The 22852-nt window shown below is 37.5% G+C and overlaps 1 protein-coding gene across 4 annotated transcripts in view; it reads left to right on the forward strand.

The window, feature by feature from the left end:
* SP3 (Sp3 transcription factor) overlaps positions 1 to 22852 on the forward strand; it is a 37012-nt gene that overhangs the window by 6479 nt on the left and 7681 nt on the right. Inside the window, exons 1-4 of one of the 4 annotated variants that reach the window (XM_014282991.3) lie at positions 57 to 3011; positions 5506 to 5596; positions 5702 to 6868; positions 19242 to 19434. In XM_014282991.3, the coding sequence (XP_014138466.2) occupies positions 2991 to 3011; positions 5506 to 5596; positions 5702 to 6868; positions 19242 to 19434 (1472 nt within the window). In that variant the 5' untranslated portion in view covers positions 57 to 2990. Of the gene's footprint in view, positions 1 to 56; positions 3012 to 5505; positions 6869 to 19241; positions 19435 to 22852 lie in introns of those variants that run through there. The other 3 variants (XM_055719429.1, XM_014282990.3, XM_055719428.1) reach the window with 3 other exon arrangements.

Genomic DNA, 22852 nt, shown 5'->3' on the forward strand with positions numbered 1-22852 from the left:
TCTGTTTGATTTCTTGTTACAGTTTTAGAGAAAGTAAGAAAAATATATGTTTTAAAACACTTACGTATGTAAAGACAGCATAAACCAAAAAGTTCTCTTTCTGATATTTAAACACTAGTAAGTGTAAGATACCATGGAACAGTTGAGGCTAGTAAGAATCTCTGGAGATTGTCTGGTCTAACCCCCTTGCTCAAAGCATGATCAACAAGAGCAGGTTGCTCAGGACTTTGTCTTGTGGGTTTTGAGTATCTCCAAGGATGGAGAATTCCACAACCTCTCTGGGCAGCCTGTTCCAGTGTTTGATCACCCTTACTGTAAAAAAAAATAATAAAAAAATTTCTTCTTATGTTATGGGGGCAGGTTCAAAAGCCTGACTAAAGTAGTAGTAAATAATATCCCCTGTCTAACCCCATCTACCAAGTCAGTCATCTCATCGTAGAAGGTTGTCAGGTTAGTTAAATAAGCATTATTTCTCCTTCCCAAGTCTAGGCTGACTGCTTCTGATCACCATCTTTTTTTTCTTTTTTTTTTTTTTTTTTTCCCCAAGAGTATTTGGAAGTTATTTTCAGGGTTATTTGTTCCATTGCCTTCTCAAAGATCAAGTTGAGGCTGACTGGCCCCAGGTTCTCTTTCTTGTTCTTCTTGATGATTTGGTAGAGCCTTCTGCATCTGACTTGAAGGCACAAGGAAAATGAACCATTTCACACAAAAGTCTATGCAGAATTATAGTTTGGTATGCAGTTATATGGGGATTAATACACATATATAGATTAATAATTAATAAATGAAGTTACTTACAATACAGTTAAAAGTGCCCCCTTGTTTTCATGTCTCATTCCTTAATATTGCATCTTTCTTGTTTCTACTAATGTCAGGGATGTTTTATAGTCTTAATTTATAGACATGTTCTGAACTTCTGATTAAAAACAAGCTATTAAAGTTTTGGGTCCAGTTGTCCATCTCAAGCAAAAAGATGTAGACATTCCTTAAATGAGACACAACTAAATTTTAAATATATTTCACTGGATTGGAATTGTCTTGTAAAATAACATTTTAAGCAGCCCCAGGTAATACTTTTTACCTGAAACATTCTTTGATTCTCTCTAAACTTTTGATTTGGGCAAGTGTATTTCTCTGAATTAAGTGGCTTCATTGGCAGAGGACTGAAACATGCAACAGAGTTAATTTGCCTTAACAAGCAGCTTTGTGTCATCTGAACCACAGTGACTGATCTTGAACATGTTTTTAACTTGTGGCAAATACAAGATAGAATGTATTAGCTCATACCTTAATGAGAGAGTTGAAGCAAGTGCATTTTATCTTACATCTGTAATGACCTAAGAATGCACAGATAGTTTACTGTAGCTTAGTAAACACATGGTATTAAACTCATGCATTAGAGCCCTAACTCTTTCATAAAACAACAATTTGGATGAGACACTGGCCAATCTTCTTCATTAGGTATGTGATTTTTAAATGTTTAGGAGCTCGTGACTCATTATCTGGCCACCTCTGCTTGTTTTGCTGATGCTTTTGCTCCAGGACTAAATGGGGCAAAAGTGACTTTCTGAAAAGTGCAGCAAAAAGCAGTCCACAATAGACCAGCACAGATAAACGTGTGGTGGTTCTTTAGCAATAAAATACTGATGGGTAATGGCATGTGTCCAGTTGATCACATCTGGCATGTTGAAATGTAGGTGCCTACAACATATACCAGTTCTTACAGGGGTGTTTCTCCCCTTTCCTGTTTTGCTTTGGTGAAGGATGTTTTATTTTTTTCAACCCAAGTCTCATCCCTCAATGTGGTTTAGATCACTTTTTAAAGGTATTTTATCTTCTGTATGCATTCCTCTTATATCCTTCCACATTTGACTTAATGTTGCTTTAATTTTCTCTGAATAAAGTGAAAAAGACAATTACTAGATTTTTTATTTATCATGACCCCTTATTCTTCAGGGATGGGAATTTTGGCTTAGAGAGATCTTATTTTACCCACTGGAAATTATACAAAGCCTGCTAAAGAATCAAAAGACAGGCTGAAGGGAGGTGGTTGTTTCCACTCTTTGGTGGTACTTAACTGTTCTTCAGGTGGTGGTATCATTTGATTTTAATTCTTCCCATGCCTTGTGCCAGCTACTCTCTTTGCTTTGCTCCCGTCTCTCTTGTTTCCTGATACTGCTTCCAGTGAATTCCTCATTGCTTCCTGTTCTGTCCTCCTTGGCTGAGTACTGCTAAAGCTGAACTTTCCTCAGATCTTTGTCCCCTCCTCTTGACACAGAGCCTTTGGATTGCAACTGTTAAGCCATTTCTTAAAGGAGCAGTTTCCAACTAACTGTTGTCTGAGTATCAGTTGATAAGGAAAATAGCTGTTGCTTTATCTCTGACCTCTTAAGTATTTTTCACAGATGGCTGGGAGACAGCAAACAAACTCTGGTCTACTACAACTGTGCTTTAAAGATCAGTAAGTGAGTGGGCTGTAGATGTTGCTGCTTGTACATCAGTGGTAGAACTTCGAGTTGCTACAGCAATGCTTAATAGCTTGAGGACACAGCGAAAGGTTACTGCTTGTTTTAGTAGGAAAAGGAGTCTAAGAAATGTCCTACTAGCTCAGCAGACTTTGAGAAAGAGTGTAACAGTCAAGCTTGTTATGACAGGTTGATGAGCAGTTTAGGTTGAGACCATCTTCAAATATTCATTACCATACAGGGGTTTTCATGCTTTAATACTAGTAATTTTGATAGCTGCCAGATAGCTTCTTGGAAGACTCACCCTCTTTTTGCCCCTCCCTTCTCATGATTCATCTGGTAGTGTCTGATACAGCCAGCTGTAAGAGCAACATGTGAGTAACAGGCATTTCACGTACCATGTGTAGCAATAGCTTCATATCCACATGCATGACTACCCTGAACTTCTCCATGGACTGGCAAGTGCATGTACTAAAAGAATGGTCTGTTGAGCTAAAACCCTTACAAAGCATGATTTGAGGGAAGATGTCATTAGATCATAAAAAGGTGAGGAGAGATGGGTGTCTGACATGAAAAGGGCAAAAGCCATTGAGTGGCAATATGGAAATCAACATGTGTTTGGGGAGGGAGGACAATAATCATGTAGGTCTATCATGAAGGAGACAGGTTGCCTTTGAACTATTTCTGTGGAGGATACTCATGTATGTATGAGTAGACATACTATTGCGTATTAGGTCAGTCCAGGTATAACCTAAACATTCAGCATTTGCTTGTACATAGTCTTAAATCAGTGAGAAATTACATCAGACTTGTAATGGTTCCCATTACTTTCAATTTCTCTCTTGTTCTAACAGATACTATCAGCAAATTATATTATACATTTATAATGACACACATTAAGCATACAACAATCACATTTTTGCTTTTGGTATTTTCTGATTGATGTTTACCCATGACTTTTATGGGTCTTTTGATACTTTATAAAACCTTCAGTTAATAAGTATTTATATACTAGTGAATTGAGTACTTAACGAACTTTCTTAGCAGCATTTCAGCAACCAGTACTTATGTGTAAACAACATTAAACACAAGTGTCTAAAGCTAATGTGGTAGCAGAGGAGAATGGAATTTTTTGCCTTTTACTAGGTAAGATGGTATGATATGGAATATTGCATTTTTTTCTAATCTCATAAATTATAAGATTGAAAGACTGAAGGATTTAAATATGTTATTTAAATCGAAAGGCTAAAGAGGAAAAGAAAATAATAAAATGGAATTACTGTTACTCCTTTTTATCTTTCTGATCCTTGAAGCATTAAGGCCATACAATTTGTTTTGTTCTGGTGATGCTGTATCTATTCACTAATAAACTCTAGCTGAAAGATTATATCTTTGAGGGCAAAAGAAGGCTAGCATGCTTTTTTTATTTGCAATTTTTATTTGTACAGCTTTTGAGAGGAATTTAGAACCAAGATATGTGTTTCCTTATTGGAAATGAAGCTTGCCAAGCACAGTAAAACTTTCTCTAATTAAGTACTCAGACTTAAAAAGAGTATTTTTCTTGTACGTGTAAACATTTTCATGTCACAGTTCCTAAAAGGAAAGTGAAACTAGCAAAGTCCCAGCCTACACTGTGAACTGAATTCACTCAGATGCATGCCTCAGGATGGATTCATTCAGGCTGGTTACGTCTCAATGCCATGTTAGGGAAGAATAAGCTGTGTGCTGTATTTTGCATATCCAGGTTTTATTCTAAAGGAAGTCAGAGTGCGGAGTGCAGCATCAGAAGGAGGCTGCGATATGCTCCTGTAACTTCCCTGCCAGGAGTGATCACAGGATCAGTGCAGAAGGACAAACTAGAGCTTTTTCGTGTGTCCTGTGGACTCTGCCAAAGAGCCAAATCTGTTTCACAGAGCTGAATGAGTTGTAAGACAAGTTACTTAATTGTTGCTAAATATCAAGTTTATATCAAGTATATCAAGTATTCCATTGGTTTACTGTAGTGCCGTTAAACAGATAAGGAGAAACTTAACTACATCTTTTTTAGATTGATGGTTATTTACAGTACGAGGTTGGCTGACTACACAAATCTGTGCTAAGCATTGGAAGATGTTAAATCTAATTCTTAACACTCTATTCTGAAAAAGCTTGCTTTGGTAAAGAAAGGTAAGTGCAATTTACCTTTTCTTTACTGAATAAGAAACAAGCATACTACATCAGTCCTTAGATTCTTTAATCTTTAACCGTCTGGGGGGTCTATTCTGAAACATTGACCTTTTCTATTGTTCCAACTTAATGAAGATAGATTCCTGACCCCCCACCCCCCCACCCCCCAGGTACGTATGACTAATACAACTGTGTAAAAATCCTTCGTTTAGAGGTCATCTTCTGTAGTGAAACAGTAACTCATATAAGCTTATAAATACTAGGACTTTGTATTATGCGTAACTTAAACTGAGGTATCCAGTCTTCCCAACTGTGTGACTAAGTGACCTCTTAACACTCTCTGTACTGCTGAGAGTCACTACATATCTATACCATATATGAGTCAAAAGGCAGTGGAGCTCCAGGAGATACAGGTGACACTAACTTCATGGCGATTCCTCCACTTCTGTGCGATAGGTGCCAGGCTAGGTAAAGAGCATAACTGAGTTTCAGGGTAACCTGGTAATGAGAGCTCCAGCAGCCTCTGCCAGCTCCCTTCTTCCCACTACCAGGGATTTGGATTACCCAGCAGCCCCCACACCAGAATAACCCTGCTGCTGGTCACCTGACGTAGCCATGGCACAGGAGCTGCATTTGACCTGCTTGTGAGCAACATGCAGCTCTCAACCCACAGGTTGGTTACCCTGACTTAGGCGTTAGCTCGCTTACAAAATCCGTATTTCATATTTCTAATCCAGTTGCTGCTGTTCATATGGGCTCCACTGCATGTTTTCCAGTAGTACATCAATCTCTAGCATTGAATTGCATGACTGTTCTAGCATATAGTCTGTATGTCTCATTTTAATTTTCTCTTGTCTTTTTTCTTTTTATTCAGACAGGGGATTTGGCTTCTGTGCAATTAACAGCAACTCCAAATAGATGGGAGGTCTTGTCTGCAGCTCCTGCCAGTATAAAGGATGAAGCTGGTAATATAGTACAGATTCCAGGTGCTGCCACAGTAACTTCAAGTGGGCAGTATGTCCTTCCTATTCAGAGTTTGCAAAATCAACAAATCTTTTCTGTTGCACCAGGATCAGATTCGTCGAATGGTACAGTGTCTAACGTACAATACCAAGTAATACCCCAGATCCAGACAGCGGATGGTCAACAGGTTCAACTTGGCTTTGCAGCCTCTTCTGATAATAGCAGTATAAATCAAGAAACTGGTCAAATTCAGATCATTCCTGGCTCTAATCAAGCCATCATTGCCTCTGGAACACCTTCAGCTAATATTCAGAATATCTTATCACAATCTGGTCAAGTCCAGGTTCAGGGAGTCGCAATTGGTGGTTCATCTTTCCCTGGCCAAGCACAAGTTGTTGCTAATGTCCCTCTTGGACTGCCAGGAAATATTACTTTTGTACCCATCAATAGTGTTGATCTAGATTCTCTGGGACTTGGCAGTGGTTCTCAAACCATGACAGCAGGCATTAATGCAGATGGGCACTTGATAAATACTGGACAGGCCATGGATAGTTCAGATACTTCTGAAAGGACTGGTGAGCAAGTTTCTCCTGAAATTACAGAAACCGCCACTGATAATGACTTATTTGTGCCAACATCATCTTCATCACAATTGCCCGTTACCATAGACAGTTCAAGTATATTGGAACAAAATGCAAACAACTTGACCACAACTAGTGGTCAAGTTCATAGTTCTGATCTTCAGGGAAATTACATCCAGACATCAGTCTCTGATGACACACAGGCTCAGAATATTCAGGTCTCCACAGCACAGCCAATTGTACAACACATACAGCTTCAAGAGTCTCAGCAGCCAACCAGTCAAGCCCAGATTGTACAAGGTATTGCGCAACAGACAATCCATGGTGTGCAAGCAAGTCAAAGCGTATCTCATCAGGCTCTTCAAAACCTTCAACTGCAGCTGAATCCTGGAACTTTTTTAATTCAGGCACAAACAGTGACCCCTTCTGGGCAGATAACCTGGCAGACATTTCAAGTGCAAGGAGTTCAGAACTTGCAGAACTTGCAAATTCAGAATGCACCTGGTCAACAAATAACTCTAACCCCTGTGCAGACTCTCACTCTTGGTCAAGTTGCAGCAGGTGGGGCGTTGACGTCAACTCCAGTTAGTCTAAGCACTGCTCAATTGCCAAATCTACAGACAGTTACAGTAAACTCTATAGATTCTGCTGGTATTCAGCTGCATCAAGGAGAAAATGCTGGCAGTCCTGCAGGTATTTATTTTATTCATTTTTTTGCAGAAAATTTTGTTTCATTATTGCATGTAGTTGGTTTAGTGATAATTGTAACATTATTGTCTTGCTGTGGAAGCCTACAAAATACAGGGGGTTAAACATAGTGATGATAGATTTTATTTTGAACTACTATTGCATTAGAAACCACTGTAATGGTAAAACATAGTCCCACCTCACTTCTTTTAGTGTAAGCTCCTGTAACTCCCAACTGGTCATATTAGTTAACAGCACTTCTAGTACAGGGTTTATCAGCACTTATAAGTCTTACCATGCAGAAGATCTGCATACTAAATAGAGAAGGGGGAAATCTATCAACTACCAGTCTTCTAAGGCAGCAGTATCATTAGCATTACCTCATTGTTCCCAGTTCTGAATAGATGAAGTTTTCATGGAAAATACAAATATTTCTGTTGATACCATTTTTTTCCCTCTGAAGATGTTCAGGCCCCCTGAGGTGGTATTCATCTGCTGTTTTGTTAAATTTGTTTCCGACTGAATTAATATCAGTGTAACTACAATGTACAAAATGCATAAGTGAAACGAGCATGTAAATATCAAAATGGAGGCTGTGCTTAAGAACATATGTGAATTTCCAGTACTACTTAATTACATTGCGTTTCAGAATGTACTGCTGTTAATGATAAACTTCACAGTGTGTTTTATCTCTGTAAGCAGAGAAGAAAGGCAGTTTTCTTAAAGTAGGTGTTTCTTAGTGTAAGAAAAAATAAATGTGCCTGTTTATTTTTGGTAAATTTGATACAATGCATTCTAAATTTCAGGGCGTAGCTACCTAAAAGAAAGAGTAAGGGGTGATTGAGGTTCAGGACGTTTTGCTGTACCAGAAGCCATTTAATCTCATCATTGTTGGGTTGTGCCCAGGCTAGTTAGAAGAGGCTGAGTGAGCGGTAGAGGTGATTTGGGAAGGATCTGTTGAAAAAATTAGCTTGGGACTGACTGCTTTACTATAATCATGTGATCCAAGGTTCTGGTTCATTAAGATACTGAAGCATAAATGTTTAAGTAAAACATAAATGTTTTGTATTGTGTGCCTATTTAAGCATGTAAGAGGAATGCAATGTTAAGTGAAAATGCCTAGAGGAGCTGCTGAATTGGGTTTGTTTCAAAAGCCTACTGATTATGATACTTACATAGATATTGATACTGGTATATTCTATGTCAGGAAGCTTGCTTTCCCTTTTGAATTTAAAATAATCTGGGATGTTTTTTTAGTTAATCTTGTTTTGAAAGTTACTTCTGTATTAGGACTTACCAAGGCAAAGTTACCCAGACCTAGATCTAGATAAGCCTGTTCTTCATTGGCTTGTAGGCAACATGCGCACCAAACAGATGAGTTGCTGCTCACAGCATTTGCTCTGCTGAGTAGTCTGGATTTTTAAATTTTTTATTTGCAGTGACCACAGAACATCTGGGTTTGTTTCCATCACGTGTTGTTACCCGTGAGGACATCATTAGGTAGGCATAGACATCAGTAACAAAAAGCATGTATTGTACATGATAATACAGCTAAACTCAGATACAGAATCTAACTCTTGGAAAAAGGGCTCTGCGGCTAATGTGAAATAAGAGATTGAGAGTTTCTTATTTCTGAGATTTATATTTGGTGTAGGATCATGTAACTGATTTTATTGCTTGTGGAGTAGCATAGCAGAAACTTAAGAAGAAAGAAGGAAGGGAAAAGGAGAGAAGAACCAAAAGATAAGATGCATGAAAAAGAAGTTGAGCTTGTTGTGTGTATTAGTTTGTCTGATGGTCCTTGAGAGTATTTTAATGGTGGTTCATAATAAAATGCAAGGGAGTTCCATCAGGCATTCCTTAACTGTATTTTCCTGTGAGGAGTTTCACATGGGAAGGGAAGAGAGTAAATGGAATATATGAAGTGTGATTAAATAGGCAGAAGCAGTAGATTAATATCAGAAACTATTGCCTGAAATGAATAGCTATAAACACCTGGTTGTATTAAAGATAGGGTGGAGATTTATAGTGACATTTTTCCTACTTGTCTAGGAGTAGTAAATGGACTGGAAGGTATTAAAACTGCCATCCCCTAGATTTGGGGAGAATTTAATTGGTCCCTCCTTTATGTTACAAAAAACCTCACTTTTCCAAAGTAATGATCAATGTGAAACTGCTTCTAACTAACAGAATCAGACTGAATTTTCTTGATTGACCTTTGGTGTCTTTTCCATATGCATCTCCTATTTTGTCTATATAGAAGTTGTCTGAAAGAATCTTTTTCAGTGATGTTCCTCCCCTTTTTATTTATAACCCCTTACAATATGGTATGGCACCCTTTCTTCAGGTTGAACAATAATTATGCAGTTGGAAGCAGATAATGAAATTATAGGAAAATCTTTTGCAGTCAAAGGTACATTGCTCTTCTGATCTGCAAATGAGGAAAAACAGTTTAGTCTTAAACTGAAAGAGGAAGGTATGCGGAAGGGACAGCAGAATGAGAGAAGTTAAAAGCTAAAGGCTGAGAGGTAGGCAAGGTAAGAAGGGTTTCCCTGTATTTTCTCGCCCCAACCCAGATAATGCACTTCATAACAAATACAGTTGGGTTGTATTTCCTGTTTTCATTTAGCAAAACTTTTCTACCTGAGGCAAAAATAAAAATAACATATTCCTAGTCTTGGGTCAGAGATGGGTCCAAATACATAGATTGCTGTGTTAGCTGTGTAGCTGTGACGACTGTGTGTTAGGTTTTAGATTTTGGTAGCTACAGCCCATTGTGTGAGAGGTGTTCTTCCAAACCTCACTTCTGAAGTAAGCAGCAGAGGATATCTTTACTGTTCTTGTGAGTATGTGAGAGGAAAAAATTTCTTTACCTAGGTCCTACATTTTGTTTACATAATGGAAAGTCATCATAACCCTAATACAAAGCTAATAGCTTTGTCCAGTAACTGTACAGTTTTCTTTGAAAAATGTCCAGTAATTGTGCTTCTACCAAATTGTCCGCTTTACGAGGTGGACATACGCAGACTTCCACTGCACTGAGTTTGTTCTGAAAAGCATTGGCTGAGCTTACCATAGAATGTTTATTAGACTTCATATTCCTCATTGTGCTTAGTGTTGTCTTGTGGTGCAGGGAAGGGTATTGGTTAGTCATAGCCAAAACTTTCTTCAGCATTGTTTTTCAAAACGAAAAGCTAGATCAAATAGTATCTAGGTGTTAAACATGGGCAAAGAAGTATCTTTCTCACCTGTGTTCTGGCTTCAGTCATCTGTTCTTGAGAGGAAATTAAACCTGAGAAAGCTCTCTAGTAATCTACTCCTCTTGTTGGCATTTTGTAATAAAATACTGCATTGTGTGTGTTACAAAAAGAGCCATTACACACATGGCTCACATCACTTTTTAGCAGCTTAACTGTTCAAGAAAGGTATTTAATTTTATTAGCAAGTTTATAGATTTCTTCTTCAAACATTTCATGTAAAATAGCATTCCTTTTGGAGAAATACAGGGTACTGAAATGTATTGACTTGGTTTTCAGGTGGATTCTGTAAGTTTTGTCAATTTGAAAGAACTATTAAGTTACTGGATTATTTTTTTCCCCTAAACTCATTGTCCAGACAAAAGAGACTTAACAGTGTTAATCAAAACCTAATTGTAATAGTGTCTCAGCTAATTTATTACTGTACTGAATCATAATTTTGGATTGATTATTTCTTGAAAAAAAGGCAATTTTACCAGGTCTTATCTAGGTTGCTTAACTTTTTATAAGATGCCGGATACATTATTATTTTTTTTTAATACTACTTTTGGCTATTCCAGTAGCATCTGAAGAAACTAGCGAGTGAACTGAAAGAAGGTAGCATTGGCTCAAGAAGGGGCTTTGCTGCTTATCAACCTGGAAACACTCAGCTGGAAGATTCATTTACTTAAAAATAAAAAACCCTACAAACACTTTTACAGGTTGGTCTGCAGTTGGAATAAAGTCAAAGGGATTCCTTTCAAGAGTTGACGCGATGTGCCACTGCAAAATCGAGGATTAATTCCTAAATCTTTATTCCCAGCTCCTCCTCTGCAGGAGTATTCACAGCTACTTAATGGACTCATGGGCCTGCTACCACTGAAGTTTACAATCACGCCTGCTGATCAACTTATACCAGCTTATGGACAGTGGGAGTGGTTGGTTGTGGTGGGGACTTCATACCATTCCTGCCATAACCTGAAGTCTTTGTCATGCTGAAGTAATTCAGCTATTCTAAATTTGGCCAAAAAATTGGCTGACAATTTTCAAGGTAAATAGTTGCTCAAGTGACAGCTTGTCTTTCATCTGCTGGCATCTTGTGGGGCTTTGGCCTGACATCTGTTAGGTAAAAGTCTAAACCCCCAAACAAACAAAATTAAAAATGGAACATTTACAGTTCTACTTGCAGGGCTGGTTTTTTCAATGTTTTAATGCTTCTGGGAAAGTAGTGCAGAATGCTACTTAAAGCATAGCTTTCTTCTGCCATCTAGAACTTTATAAAAGTTTTGGCTGGTTTTCAGTATTAGACAACTTAGTTTTTTCTCTTTCTTTCTGAGTTCCAGTTTTTAATCTTATTGATTTTAATTTCAGGTATGCAGCTCTCCCTTCTAAGGCATTCTTTATACCAAGCTTTTGAGAGAAGGGCATGGTATTATGAAATTGAATCTGATCATTAAATAAAGTCTTAGGAAATGCATGAAGTAAACTGAAGCAATGATGTTAAGTAAATATTTTCATTTGAGAACATCTGTCTTGCACTGTCCCATTTACACCTGAGGTTTAGTTTGCATGTTGTAAAGTAATAATAGTTAAAAACTTCCCCAGTGTTTTATTTTTGATACAAAAAGTTAAGTTGGAAACTGGCAAATTTTAAGTGAATGCAGAGATTAGAGCTATTTATGTACTAATCTTGTGTAAACAGTTTGCTCATGCTTAAATTGCATTCCTTCTCTTCTCATAATTTTCAAAGGAAGTTAAATTGTGGAAGAATTAGACGATCATGCTTGTATGCATTTTGCAATCTTGCTTAGAACAGTATATAGTAAACTGTTTTACTTCAAGTGTAAAAAAGTTTGCATAACTTTAGTTACCTACTCTGGTTGGTTTTTTTTTTTAATGCAGTATCTACTGCTGTGGAATAGAATTGCATTTTTTTCTTCAAATTCTTGACAAGGTTGAGCTGTTGCATCCTCCCTCTGTGTCTGTACTTCATGTGCTTTTCTGCTCTGTGTTTAGAAACAGCTCATTTTCTTACAGCCCATGGTGGTGAGCAGAAACTTTGTTGTATGTATGTCATTCTTCAGTGAATATTCTGTCAGATATGGTTAGTGTCTGGTGATGCAACTTAGATTCTCAAGGTTAAGGAGGTTAACCTGAGTTATCTTGGGCTCAGATATCCTCGGTATGTTCACAAAAGAATACATTATCCAGTTTCAGGTACTCATTCCTTTTTCAATTTTTCAAATACCCTTCTTACAAGATACTCCTGAAGCAAAAGGAAGACTCTCACACCTGTGGGGATGTATGGCAAGTATCCATGAAGTGAAAGAATCAAGGGATTTTATTTCCAGTACAGCTTCAACTTAAAAAGAAGGCTGGAAACTCATCTTCTGTCTTTCTGCAGTCTCAGCACTTTAGGTCCATTGTTTCAGGTTCTGTGCAGTTTTTTTGCCTTTTGAACCTCCTGGCAGGATCAGGTACTTTGGTTCTGATCTCTCAAGCTAACTTCTCAGTGTATCTCGCTCATAAAAAGTATCTGAAGTTTCTACGAAGGACAGGGCAGTCTTTTCATAATGCCAGGAATGCTCACCAGGATCCTAGCTGTGATTGCCCTCTTGAAGATAAGGCTAGGTTGTAGATGGGTTGTCTTTCACGGCTTGTAGAAGACGTTTTTTTCAGAAGGTAGTAAATTTTAAGGACAAAAGGGGGAAAAATAGGTATCAGTGACATGTCCTCATTATTTATCAGGCAGAAATGATGGTTCTCAATCTGCATTCAAACTTCGTGCTAGTTCTTAATCCATGTATTCCGCGTATGTTTGTACTTCACTTTTCTTAATCAAAATGTTTTACTGTATCCTAAGAAGTCACTTGCTGTGCAGAACTTTCAAGTATATTATATCAACAATGATGTTGTATTTGATTAAAAAAAAATACTTTTGAATCTAATTGTTCCCATAATCCCATTTTGAGTGGCTTTAATTCTTTCCCTACTTGTTTGAGTCTTTGTTTACGCTTTTTCAGTATTATCACAGTGCTAGTTTTCACTGAGCATTCACATGGTCAAAGGCTTGCAGCATTAAAACTGCAGAGAGCTCTTCAGCCTTCTCTTAAAATTACTGAATGGAAATTACCCTAATCTGTTGATTTATTAAGTGTTTATTTCAGTAGCTGTTTTTACATCTTCCTGACTTACTGACAGTGGGAAGCTTTTCATTCTCATCTAGTGATAGGACCATTATTTGGCTTTTACCTAAATAAACAGAGCAGAAATACTTGTTTAACAGTTCTGCCTTCCTGAATTACTGCTGACAATTCTGTTGTTTGACCCTAGTAGCAGTCTAATACTCTTTTATGTAGGAATACTTAACCCTGCTGGTCACAGAATTCTGTGTCCTCTGGCTTTCCTTACTTATTTCTGCAGTTCCTGGCTTCTTCTGTATTGATCGTGATCCATCTTCTTCTCCCTTTCTAGTTGTCCCCTCTTATATTTTCAGCTGTAGTAGAAAAAAGGAAAATCTAAGGGCATGCTGTGGCATTACTGTCCATGAGAATACAAAACCTCGAGAATCCACAGACAACACATCTCAAAGAACTGCAGTTCCTGTAGGGTAAATAACTTTTTTGGTACATAATATGTGTTGTGGTAGCACTGCCTTAAGTACTTCAGTGATTCAAATTTTTAAATAATTGGCTTACAATAACGCATAGGATTTATCTTAGAAATAGAGTATGTGGCATTTCTTGCAAGAAAAAAATACCTATAGCTCTATTTTTAATCATTTTTCTTGTTCTGCTTTAAATATTCAGTACTGTGAGGTCCTGCTCTTAGACTTGTACACAACTGTTTTCGTCAGAAACTTAAAGTCTGATTTAGAGCTGTTGAAACTAGATTACAGTGTTTCTTCTGAGTTGAGGTTCACAGGTATTCCAAGATGACATTCTGTAGTGTATCTTCTGTTGCCTTGTATTTTATGACATAATAAAAATGCCTAAATTCACATTCACGTTTTGGGGGGCAAATCAGAGTGGAAATCGTTAACCTTTTTGAGTTTCCTGTCTGCTGGACCTGCACAGGTGGCCAGCTAGTAGGGAGAGTTTAATTTAGATAGTTTAGTTGAGGAAGTTTAGTTAGATAGGAATGAACAAGGACAGTGTCTTAAGAAATGTGAACATCTTTATTTGGACATCTTCCTCATATCCAGAGACTAAGGCAAGATGAGTCAAGATACTGAGGAAATGTGGGTTGCACTGTAGAGAAAACTGAAAGCAAAATTAACAAGAGAAGATGGAAGGGAGATGGGAATTCACATCTGTTTTCTTGGGAGGGGTGGGAAGGGAAGCATGTACTTGCAAAAATAAATTAATAGGTATGGCTGATAACAAGATGTGGAAACTATAGACAGTCAATTTGTGATGCTGTGAGGAAACTGGTGTGCAAGTATGTGCAATGCTGCAAATCTGTTTTCAGTTGAAAGACCATATTTCTGCTTTTCAGATCAGGAACTTGTAAAACTTAGCTGAGTAAAAAGGCAGGGTAGCTTTCAACATCTAGGAAAAGCCGCTAAACTAGAAGCCTGCAGTTTGGAGACAGTTACAGGTAATGCTGTGAGTGCCTTTAGGTGACATTCTGCAGAGGCAGACATAAAAAAAATTGGTAGTGGTGTAGTCCTCAAATGAAGCATTTTCGCACTGCATCTTCCTTCTCAATTTATCCCTGTTTCTATGGCTGTTGGGTAAACTAATAACTTTTGTCATAGTTGAAGAAAACAGCGTTTTCTTAAAAGTCCTAGTTGAAACAAATAAAGGTAGAATGTAGAGCTTAACTGATGCATTTGTCTGATACATGGTGGAGTAGGTAAATGACCTGGCTGTATCAATGGGCAGCAGGAATTCTCTCCACACCAGATTATAGTTGAAGAGTACTCAAAAATAGTTTAAGCTGCATTTGCATCTGTATAGTTTCATCCTGTCAGTTTAGTTATTCTTGTCTGAAGTGCTTTAAACAACTATTTTAGTTGTTTTTATTTGCCAAATACACTTAAACTTGCTTCATATTGTAGCCAGATCTGGGATTTCTGTCACTGTGAAATACTACCTTTGGAACAAAATTGTACACCAAGATCCCAGTTTCTATCCTTTAGAGGAATGCAAAACCTAAAACAAATCTAGCTCGCTAGACACCAAGAACTTGAAGAGAGTGTATGGTTTTCAGAATCTGTAGGTAGTTTGAAAGAGTATCTTAGTCTGAATTTTCCCCTTCATACTTACCTAGTACTGTCTTGAACTTAATTAAGAAGTAAGGGTGTATATAATTTGGAAGTGTGGAAATAAAAGAGTAGTAAAAACAACGTAACCTTCATTTAGCCTGTGTTTAGTTGGTAGAAAACAAATACTGCCTCAGATTTTCCAGTGTTTGCATCAGCTTGTAATGATTTTAGGGATTATGTAAAATTTTTTTAGGCCCAATTTTTTGCAGAGTATGTATGAAACCTAGTATTCTGTCAGTTGAGACTGAATTAGAACAGAGCATGCCCAGAGGAACACCAAGGGAGAAGAGTGGAGTCATTGCTATCTGCATGAATTTGCATAATCTCCAGTTCCATTGCATTGGAGAAGACTTATCTTTTTCTCTTCTCCATGGTTTACCTCTTCTGTTCCTTCATTTTCTTATTGTTGTCTAAATTACAGTCGTGCCCCCTCCTCCCTCCAAAAATAGTGATGGAATTTTCTCTCATCTTTTGCACTAATGTAAAACCAACTTGGAGGGCAACAGGGTCATTGCTGCTGAGGACCTTGTTAAGACAATCAGATTCACTATGGGATTTCACACAATCCACTCTCCGCTATACTACATCCCTGAAAGGCTAGATAAACACTTTGGTTTTGATATTTTAGATTTTGTTTTATTTAAAGTATAATCTATGTAATTAAGCATTAACAAGTCCTGTCTGTAAATTGCCAGTTTGCATTGTACTTTTCTGTGTGCCTGAAGTAGAGGATAGTCCTTCTGAAGAATACCTAAAGTAATAGCTGCACTTTATGCCTTACCAAGATAACCAGGAAGCACAACACAGACAGTACTACTTTGACTTCATTTCAGTTTTGCACTTTTTAAAATAACACTATAAACTATTGTATGTCCATGCAAATTGTTATTTTCTCCAGTATCCTCAACTCTTAGCATTTTTTCTGGCCCTCTTTTTTTTTTTTTTTGTCCAAGTAATTTGCTTATTTGTGCCTTCACCATTATAGAACTATTAATGATGGTGATTGGGAGGGACTGGGAATACAGAGATGCTGATGAAAAAAGTTTAAGGAACTCACAATGAAAGTTTGTGAGGTGGAACAAACATTGCAGGAGTTGAAGGTAGGAAGTCCTGGATACTGGCATGCAGTAATAGATATTCCGGACATGTTTCTATTGTTAGATGTATCTCTGTTATTAGAGTGTGACTTTGGGGTGTCAGTGTAACAGGAGAAAGCATATGTTACATGGAATGTTTGACTTCAGTAGTGGAGTTGGGTCTTGGGAGCACAGATCCATACTTTAATTTGATCCATTCATCTTTGCTAGGACATGTTGATACCTCTTTTGAAGTATGTGTATGCAGTGCTGACTGGATTCAGCTATTGTCTTTACAAACTCACTGTAAGCTGTTGTCTAATGTTAGTAAGATCATAATGAAATTAGCATCTTACTACAGTGTTTTATTTTTTTTAACATTACTCTAAACCTTATTTTAAATAAAATCAGAATTTATACAATTACATTTTGTGGAACGTGATTGGTAAAAGAATTTTGAGTATGGTGTGTAACATAGCCAGTCCTAAAGAACTGCTTGGAGGCTTGAATTGGCTTGTGCTGGCAGCCTTGCCACTTTGCTGTATTTAAATTCCTGTTACGTGCCCTGTTGTGTAAATCAGGCTTTTGCCTTTTTCTAAAGTCACTGTGAATGTATTAGTGAATGAGTGAATGTATTAGTACACTTAATATTATCCAGTTTGAAAGATTAATTCTGTAAACTCTTTGTATGCTGTGTAGTGTTTTAATATTTGCTTATGTAAAATGAGTTTTATATAAAACATGTATATACAAATTATCATGGTTAATAAAATTATTTCATAGGTGAGTTTCAGCAAATGACTTAATATGATAGGAAAGATAGTGGCTAATGCAGAAGACTAGAAGTCACCACAGGTTTTCTAGGTTTCACATGAAAGATATTTTTATGTTGCTCTCTGAAATTGTGAGCTTCTTATGGTGGCAGTGAACTCAGTGTGCAGGTGACTTTGGACAAGCTTCCCACAGCAGTTCTGCTAGGTGTTACCATATGCACAAAGAGTCAGCAAAAGCATGTATGTTAGCTCCTGGATTCCCATAGCTCAGAGTCTGTCATAGAGATACAAACCTAAATTTCTAGCGTTCACTTTTGCAGCCAAACCAGAAAAATATTCTAGACTTCCCTGTTTCTGACCTAGAATTCTCTTCCCAATGCAGTGGTTTCCTAGAGAATTATTTTAACCTAAGTTAAATTGACTTAAATTGATGTAGTTTACAGCACAGTCCCACAAATGGTTACGCACATGCAAGTAAAAGGAAGACAAACTGTGGTGTTGGGAAAGACTGGTCTGAGACTTCACTAGCACCAAGTAAATTTTGTGTGTAACTACATCCTTGTTATCCAGTAGATGAATGCTGGAGATTATTTGGAAGGGAGACCAGGTAACTATTAGTCTTTGCATGTTTTATCTTAATTTCTTTCCTGATCTCTGCTGGGACAGGATGCTGTTTATGATTTGATCCAGCACAGTTTTTCTTATATTTTATCATGCAATCTGTGCAGCTTTGTCTTCATTATATGGATGATGGCTGATGCATTAACTCCCAGAAAGAATTTAGGGTCACCACAGTGCTCAGTTAGGGTTTCAGTGTTTGAGTTAAGGGTAAAAATCTACATAACTGAGTTTGTTCTGCAGAGAAAGCAGTGTCTTAAATACATCCAGAAAGGGACACAGCTTTTAGTTCAAAGCTTCAATAAAATAAAAAAATGAGAAGTTGATGGTTTGCTTATTAGTTTCTGTTAGTGGCTAATAATTTTCACTGAAAAAACCCAAAGTAAACTACTCTGCTGAACCAAAGAAGGGGCTGGGGTTAAGCTTTCTAAAATGATAAATAGAAACTTGTCTTTTTTTGAAATCCAGACTTACAGACTTTCAGATCCTTGGGAATCCAGAATAGTGTCTGAGGGGAAAAATGTTATTAAAATGTAAATTTGTTTAAATAGCTGTTTAAATAGTTTAAATCACAGTGTGCTATGATGCTGTAATTAGTTCTTGGATTAGATAGAATGGGTGCTCTGTAGGGAGAGGGTACACGTCTTGCAAATGTCTGTCCTAGGATGGTAACTTAAGAGGCATTTTTGCATCCATGAAACTGCAAAGACCTATTTTGACTACTGGCTCATCAAAGTGTTAAAGTGGTTCATGCAGTGCTTACCTCTCTCTAATGCTGAGTAACATTCTTCCCTAAATGTTTTCTTCTGTGTGTAGTGGAAAAGGCATACATTTGAGGTGGGAAGGAGAAATTGGAACAAAGACATGATTTTTTTTTTTTTTTGTTTTCCGTGGGTATTTGGGTCTTTCTTAGGTCAAAACCTTTTATTTAATTTATTTCTCATAGTACTTTATATATCACTGTGTACTGAACCCATTGAGAACGGCTGTTTCTGCTACATGTCATACTAATTGAGAAATCCCTTGGGAACATAAATGGCTACTCAGGATCATTTGAAACGTGCGCTTACGTCTTTTTCAATGTCTGCCCAACCTCTTGTTCCTCAGTTTTTCCCAAGTTTCAAGCAAGCTGTATTCTCCTGGTGACAGCATTCTCTACCAAGACAAGTTCAGACTTAAACTTTAATACTTTGTTATAGCTTGTCTTCAACTTTGAAATGTATAGTAACGTAAACTTTTTAAATACGTTACAGGTTACAAGGGCACAGAAGCAACGTCAGTATGCAATAAAGGATGTTGACTTTTGACTGACATAGTGCTCTCAACAGTAAAAAGATTTGATCATTCTGGTTTCCTTCTCTCTATTTAATGGGCTACTTATGGATCTGTGTTTGTTCTTTTCCTCAGATATTAGGATTAAAGAAGAGGAGCCTGATCCAGAAGAGTGGCAGCTCAGTGGTGATTCTACACTGAATACCAATGATCTAACGCATTTGAGAGTACAGGTTGTAGATGAGGAAGGGGACCAACCACATCAAGAGGGAAAAAGGCTGCGACGAGTAGCTTGTACATGTCCCAACTGCAAAGAAGGTGGTGGAAGGTATGTAATGTTCAGTGTCTTATAATGCGTGAAATGATGAAAACAAATAACGACTGCGGAAAAAAGGAGCCTTAGTTAACAGCAGTTGTCTGCAGTGAGAGAAAACTAGATGCTTATGCAAAAAAGCTTATGCAGTAAAGGACTGCCACCTTTACTTCTGGGTTTGCAGATGGACGGGCAGATTATTTCATCCTCTGGGAGTTACTTCATTGAGATTAATTGGAAAAATCTGGAGTTAGATGTCACCTAATACAAGTGAGGGAGATAGAACATTGCCCTAAATAATGCAAAAATGAAATATTTTAGAATATGCACATTTGTGATTGGCTTCCTATCATATGTCGAGGACGTGATTAAATCCTGTGTTCCTGCACTTCCTCACTGATTGAGCATTTTTTTCCACGATTTGATTGCTTTACAGTGTTACGAAAATACAGTTATCCTAGTTTTCTTATTTGCTGGCTTCCTAAGAAAACCAAGGTTTGTATCATAACTCTAAATACTGAATTTTGAACTGGTTGATTGTTTTCAGTTGAAGTTAGAGGAGGTTTAGCTAACAAAGAGGTACACTAAGTCCCAATTCTTATAAAATTTCAGGGCTGCATAGGAAGCCATGTTTTATTATTCTACATCTCATGAAAGTATTCTTCAGCTTTTTGTTATTATAAAGATTTTATTCTATTACAAAACACTACATTTTAAACATCTCTGTTATGGATATGAGAGGAAATAGGGATGATAGGCTGCCTTTTACAATGAAAATATTTAGGTGTGTTTGTGTTTGGTATAATTGTGCAGGGGCTTCTTCCCAGTACACTAAAATTTATCTATTTTGATAGTAGCTGCTTTTCTAAAATGGAAGTCTTTATTTATGTGAGAGCTATAGTGTAAATTGCCAAATTCTCTTTAAAGAGCCTGTCAGTGTGCTATGGCTCTAAGACTGCTAATACTACAGACTCAACATGTCTACTGTAAAGTCTCTTGTGGGATTTTGCTGTATGTTCTAGATATCTTCTTTGCAAACGTGGAGAGGTAATACCATAGGCAGCTATGCCAAGTACATGTTAAGTGGTTAAGACAAAAACTCATACATTTACGTCATAAATGAAGCTAGTGATAATATCTTCAGTTAAGATTATACAGCATCTTGGTCCATCATCTTCCTCATTCCTATGTGTATTTCACTGAAACCTGGCACAGATGTTTCTGAGTTCTTGGTGAACCCTGGCTCTGCCGTGAAGATCTGCCCAAAGTACACCCTGGATTGAGATTTGCTTCAATCTGGGAGAAAACTGAAAATGTGATTTGCACTGTGGCTGTACTCTTAGGAAACACAGAGATTTCATACATTCCATCTTCTTGTGCTTTATTCCAAACTACAGTGGCTTTAATTTAGAGACATCTTTACTTTAAAATCCTCCTCTTTCTAAGAGGAGACCAGATCTTAAAGTCAAAGCCCAAGAGAGAAACTTCTTGAGAGGTGGTTTTGATCAAGTCAGGAGAAGGGTGTGGTCTGATGGAAACTCAGATATGGGAATTTATAAAGCAGTTCAGATAATGAGCTAGAACAGTTTAGATAGGTGAGAATCTGAAATGCACTGTAGAGGAAGGACTGGACACATCAAATGTGCAGAGTAAGTAGGGAAAGTAGGACAGGAAGTCAGGATGTGAGAAGAATTAGAACTGGAATAGAAACAGGATAATGAGGGAGACAATGGTGGGGAAACAGAAAGAGTGTGAAAGTGCCTGCAGTTGCTAGAGCAACTTTCCCACCAGAATGCAGAATTCCTTCAGAGCCTTAACAAAAAGCAGTAAGCCTACTTGGAGGAATACTTCTCTTCTCCTCTGATACACATTGGTCATGTTCCATAGCTGCTACAGTTACTTGTTTATCTTTAGTGCTGTAAATCTGAGTTTTGATTTGTCTTTCAAGTCTGCCGATGTCTTGCGGAGTTTCAGATAATAGGACATTTGCTTTTATAAATTTTTTCAGATAACGTTCACAATTCTTAAAATGATGTTACGGTTCCAAAATTAAAAACTTGGAAGTTGTCAAATGCTGCAGTTAAGATACACTGGGCAACTTTAATTTAATCCCTTGTGTATATGCATTATCATTCGGTTTCTAATTACATGACTGCATACTACTTTTTTCGTACAACCCCAGTGCCATTCAGTGGATGGGGTGGATGATGCACAGGGTTCGAATCGGTGCTGTGTAATGACTGGCATCTATTTCACCTACTGCAGAAACTGGAAAGCATTTAGGGAGCAAGATATGGGACTGCAGCAACAAGGCTCTGAAGTTTTAGAGGTGTTTGTCTGTTCACCTCATCTTTTCCACTGCAGAAGTATCAAGTTCTTTCCTGTAAACAAGTCAATTGAGCTGAATCGTTTACATCTACAGTACTCTAAGAAAAGAATGCTTCTGCTATGATGAACTTCACACCTCAAGCTGGTGGATGTTTGACAATTTTGGCCTTAATCTGTTTCTACCTTATATTTGGATGTATGAAATGATTGTACTAGTTCAAGTTGACTACACAGGAGTGTTGCAAGATGATAAATTCAGTAATGTTTGTGCATCGCTTAGACACTGAGTATTGTGAGTACCCATGATGAGGACAAAAAAACCCTGGGGAAATGAATAATTCTGTATTTAAGAGAGTACTTAAATAATATGTAACTAGTAGGACAAGAAAAGCACATTAAATCAGTATGAAAAAGCTGAGTAACATTTCACTCAGTGAATACTATCCCTTCTATGCACTGAAGGGGGTAGGAAGAGGTAAATTCATGGTTTCACATATGCAAGCTTCCTCATAATTTCATATTTTGTGTAGCCTTAGTTTTGGCATTTCTTTTCTGTTTTCTGGATGCAAAGGAGGATGAGGTGTTCTTGCTGGGTTTTATTGGGGTTTTTTGACTCTAGATACAGAATTAGACTACATCGCAGTCTTTAAAGGATTTCTATTTGCACCAGTCCTATGAACCACTGTTATCTTTACCTTACTTGGCAGGGAGGAAGGTAGGAAAGGAAGAGGATGATTTATTAGATATGTAAATTAAAACTTTGTAGCCTCAAGCTTATATAGTAAATGGAGGATAAGCAAGTGTGTGTATGTGGGGAAGGGGAGTGGGGGAGAGAGGTGGACCTCAAAGGATGACTCTGATCCCAAACAGACTGTATTAGGTTCCTGGCTAGGGTGTCTGAAGTTAGGTGGAAAGTTCATCCTTCTCTCAGTTATATCTGGAGGTTTCACCCTTCTCTCAGTTACATCTGAAATGACATTGAGATGTAACTACTACTGTCTGGATCTGTAGAGGAACAGTGCTTCTGAGTACCATTTCAGGTACTTAACTCTAAAATACATGTTCTTAAAGTGACTAATAAGTGTATGTTTTGCCCTTGAAATAC

This window comes from Falco cherrug, chromosome 8 (genome assembly GCF_023634085.1).
Source record: "Falco cherrug isolate bFalChe1 chromosome 8, bFalChe1.pri, whole genome shotgun sequence".
In the NCBI taxonomy this organism is placed as follows: Eukaryota; Metazoa; Chordata; class Aves; order Falconiformes; family Falconidae; genus Falco; species Falco cherrug.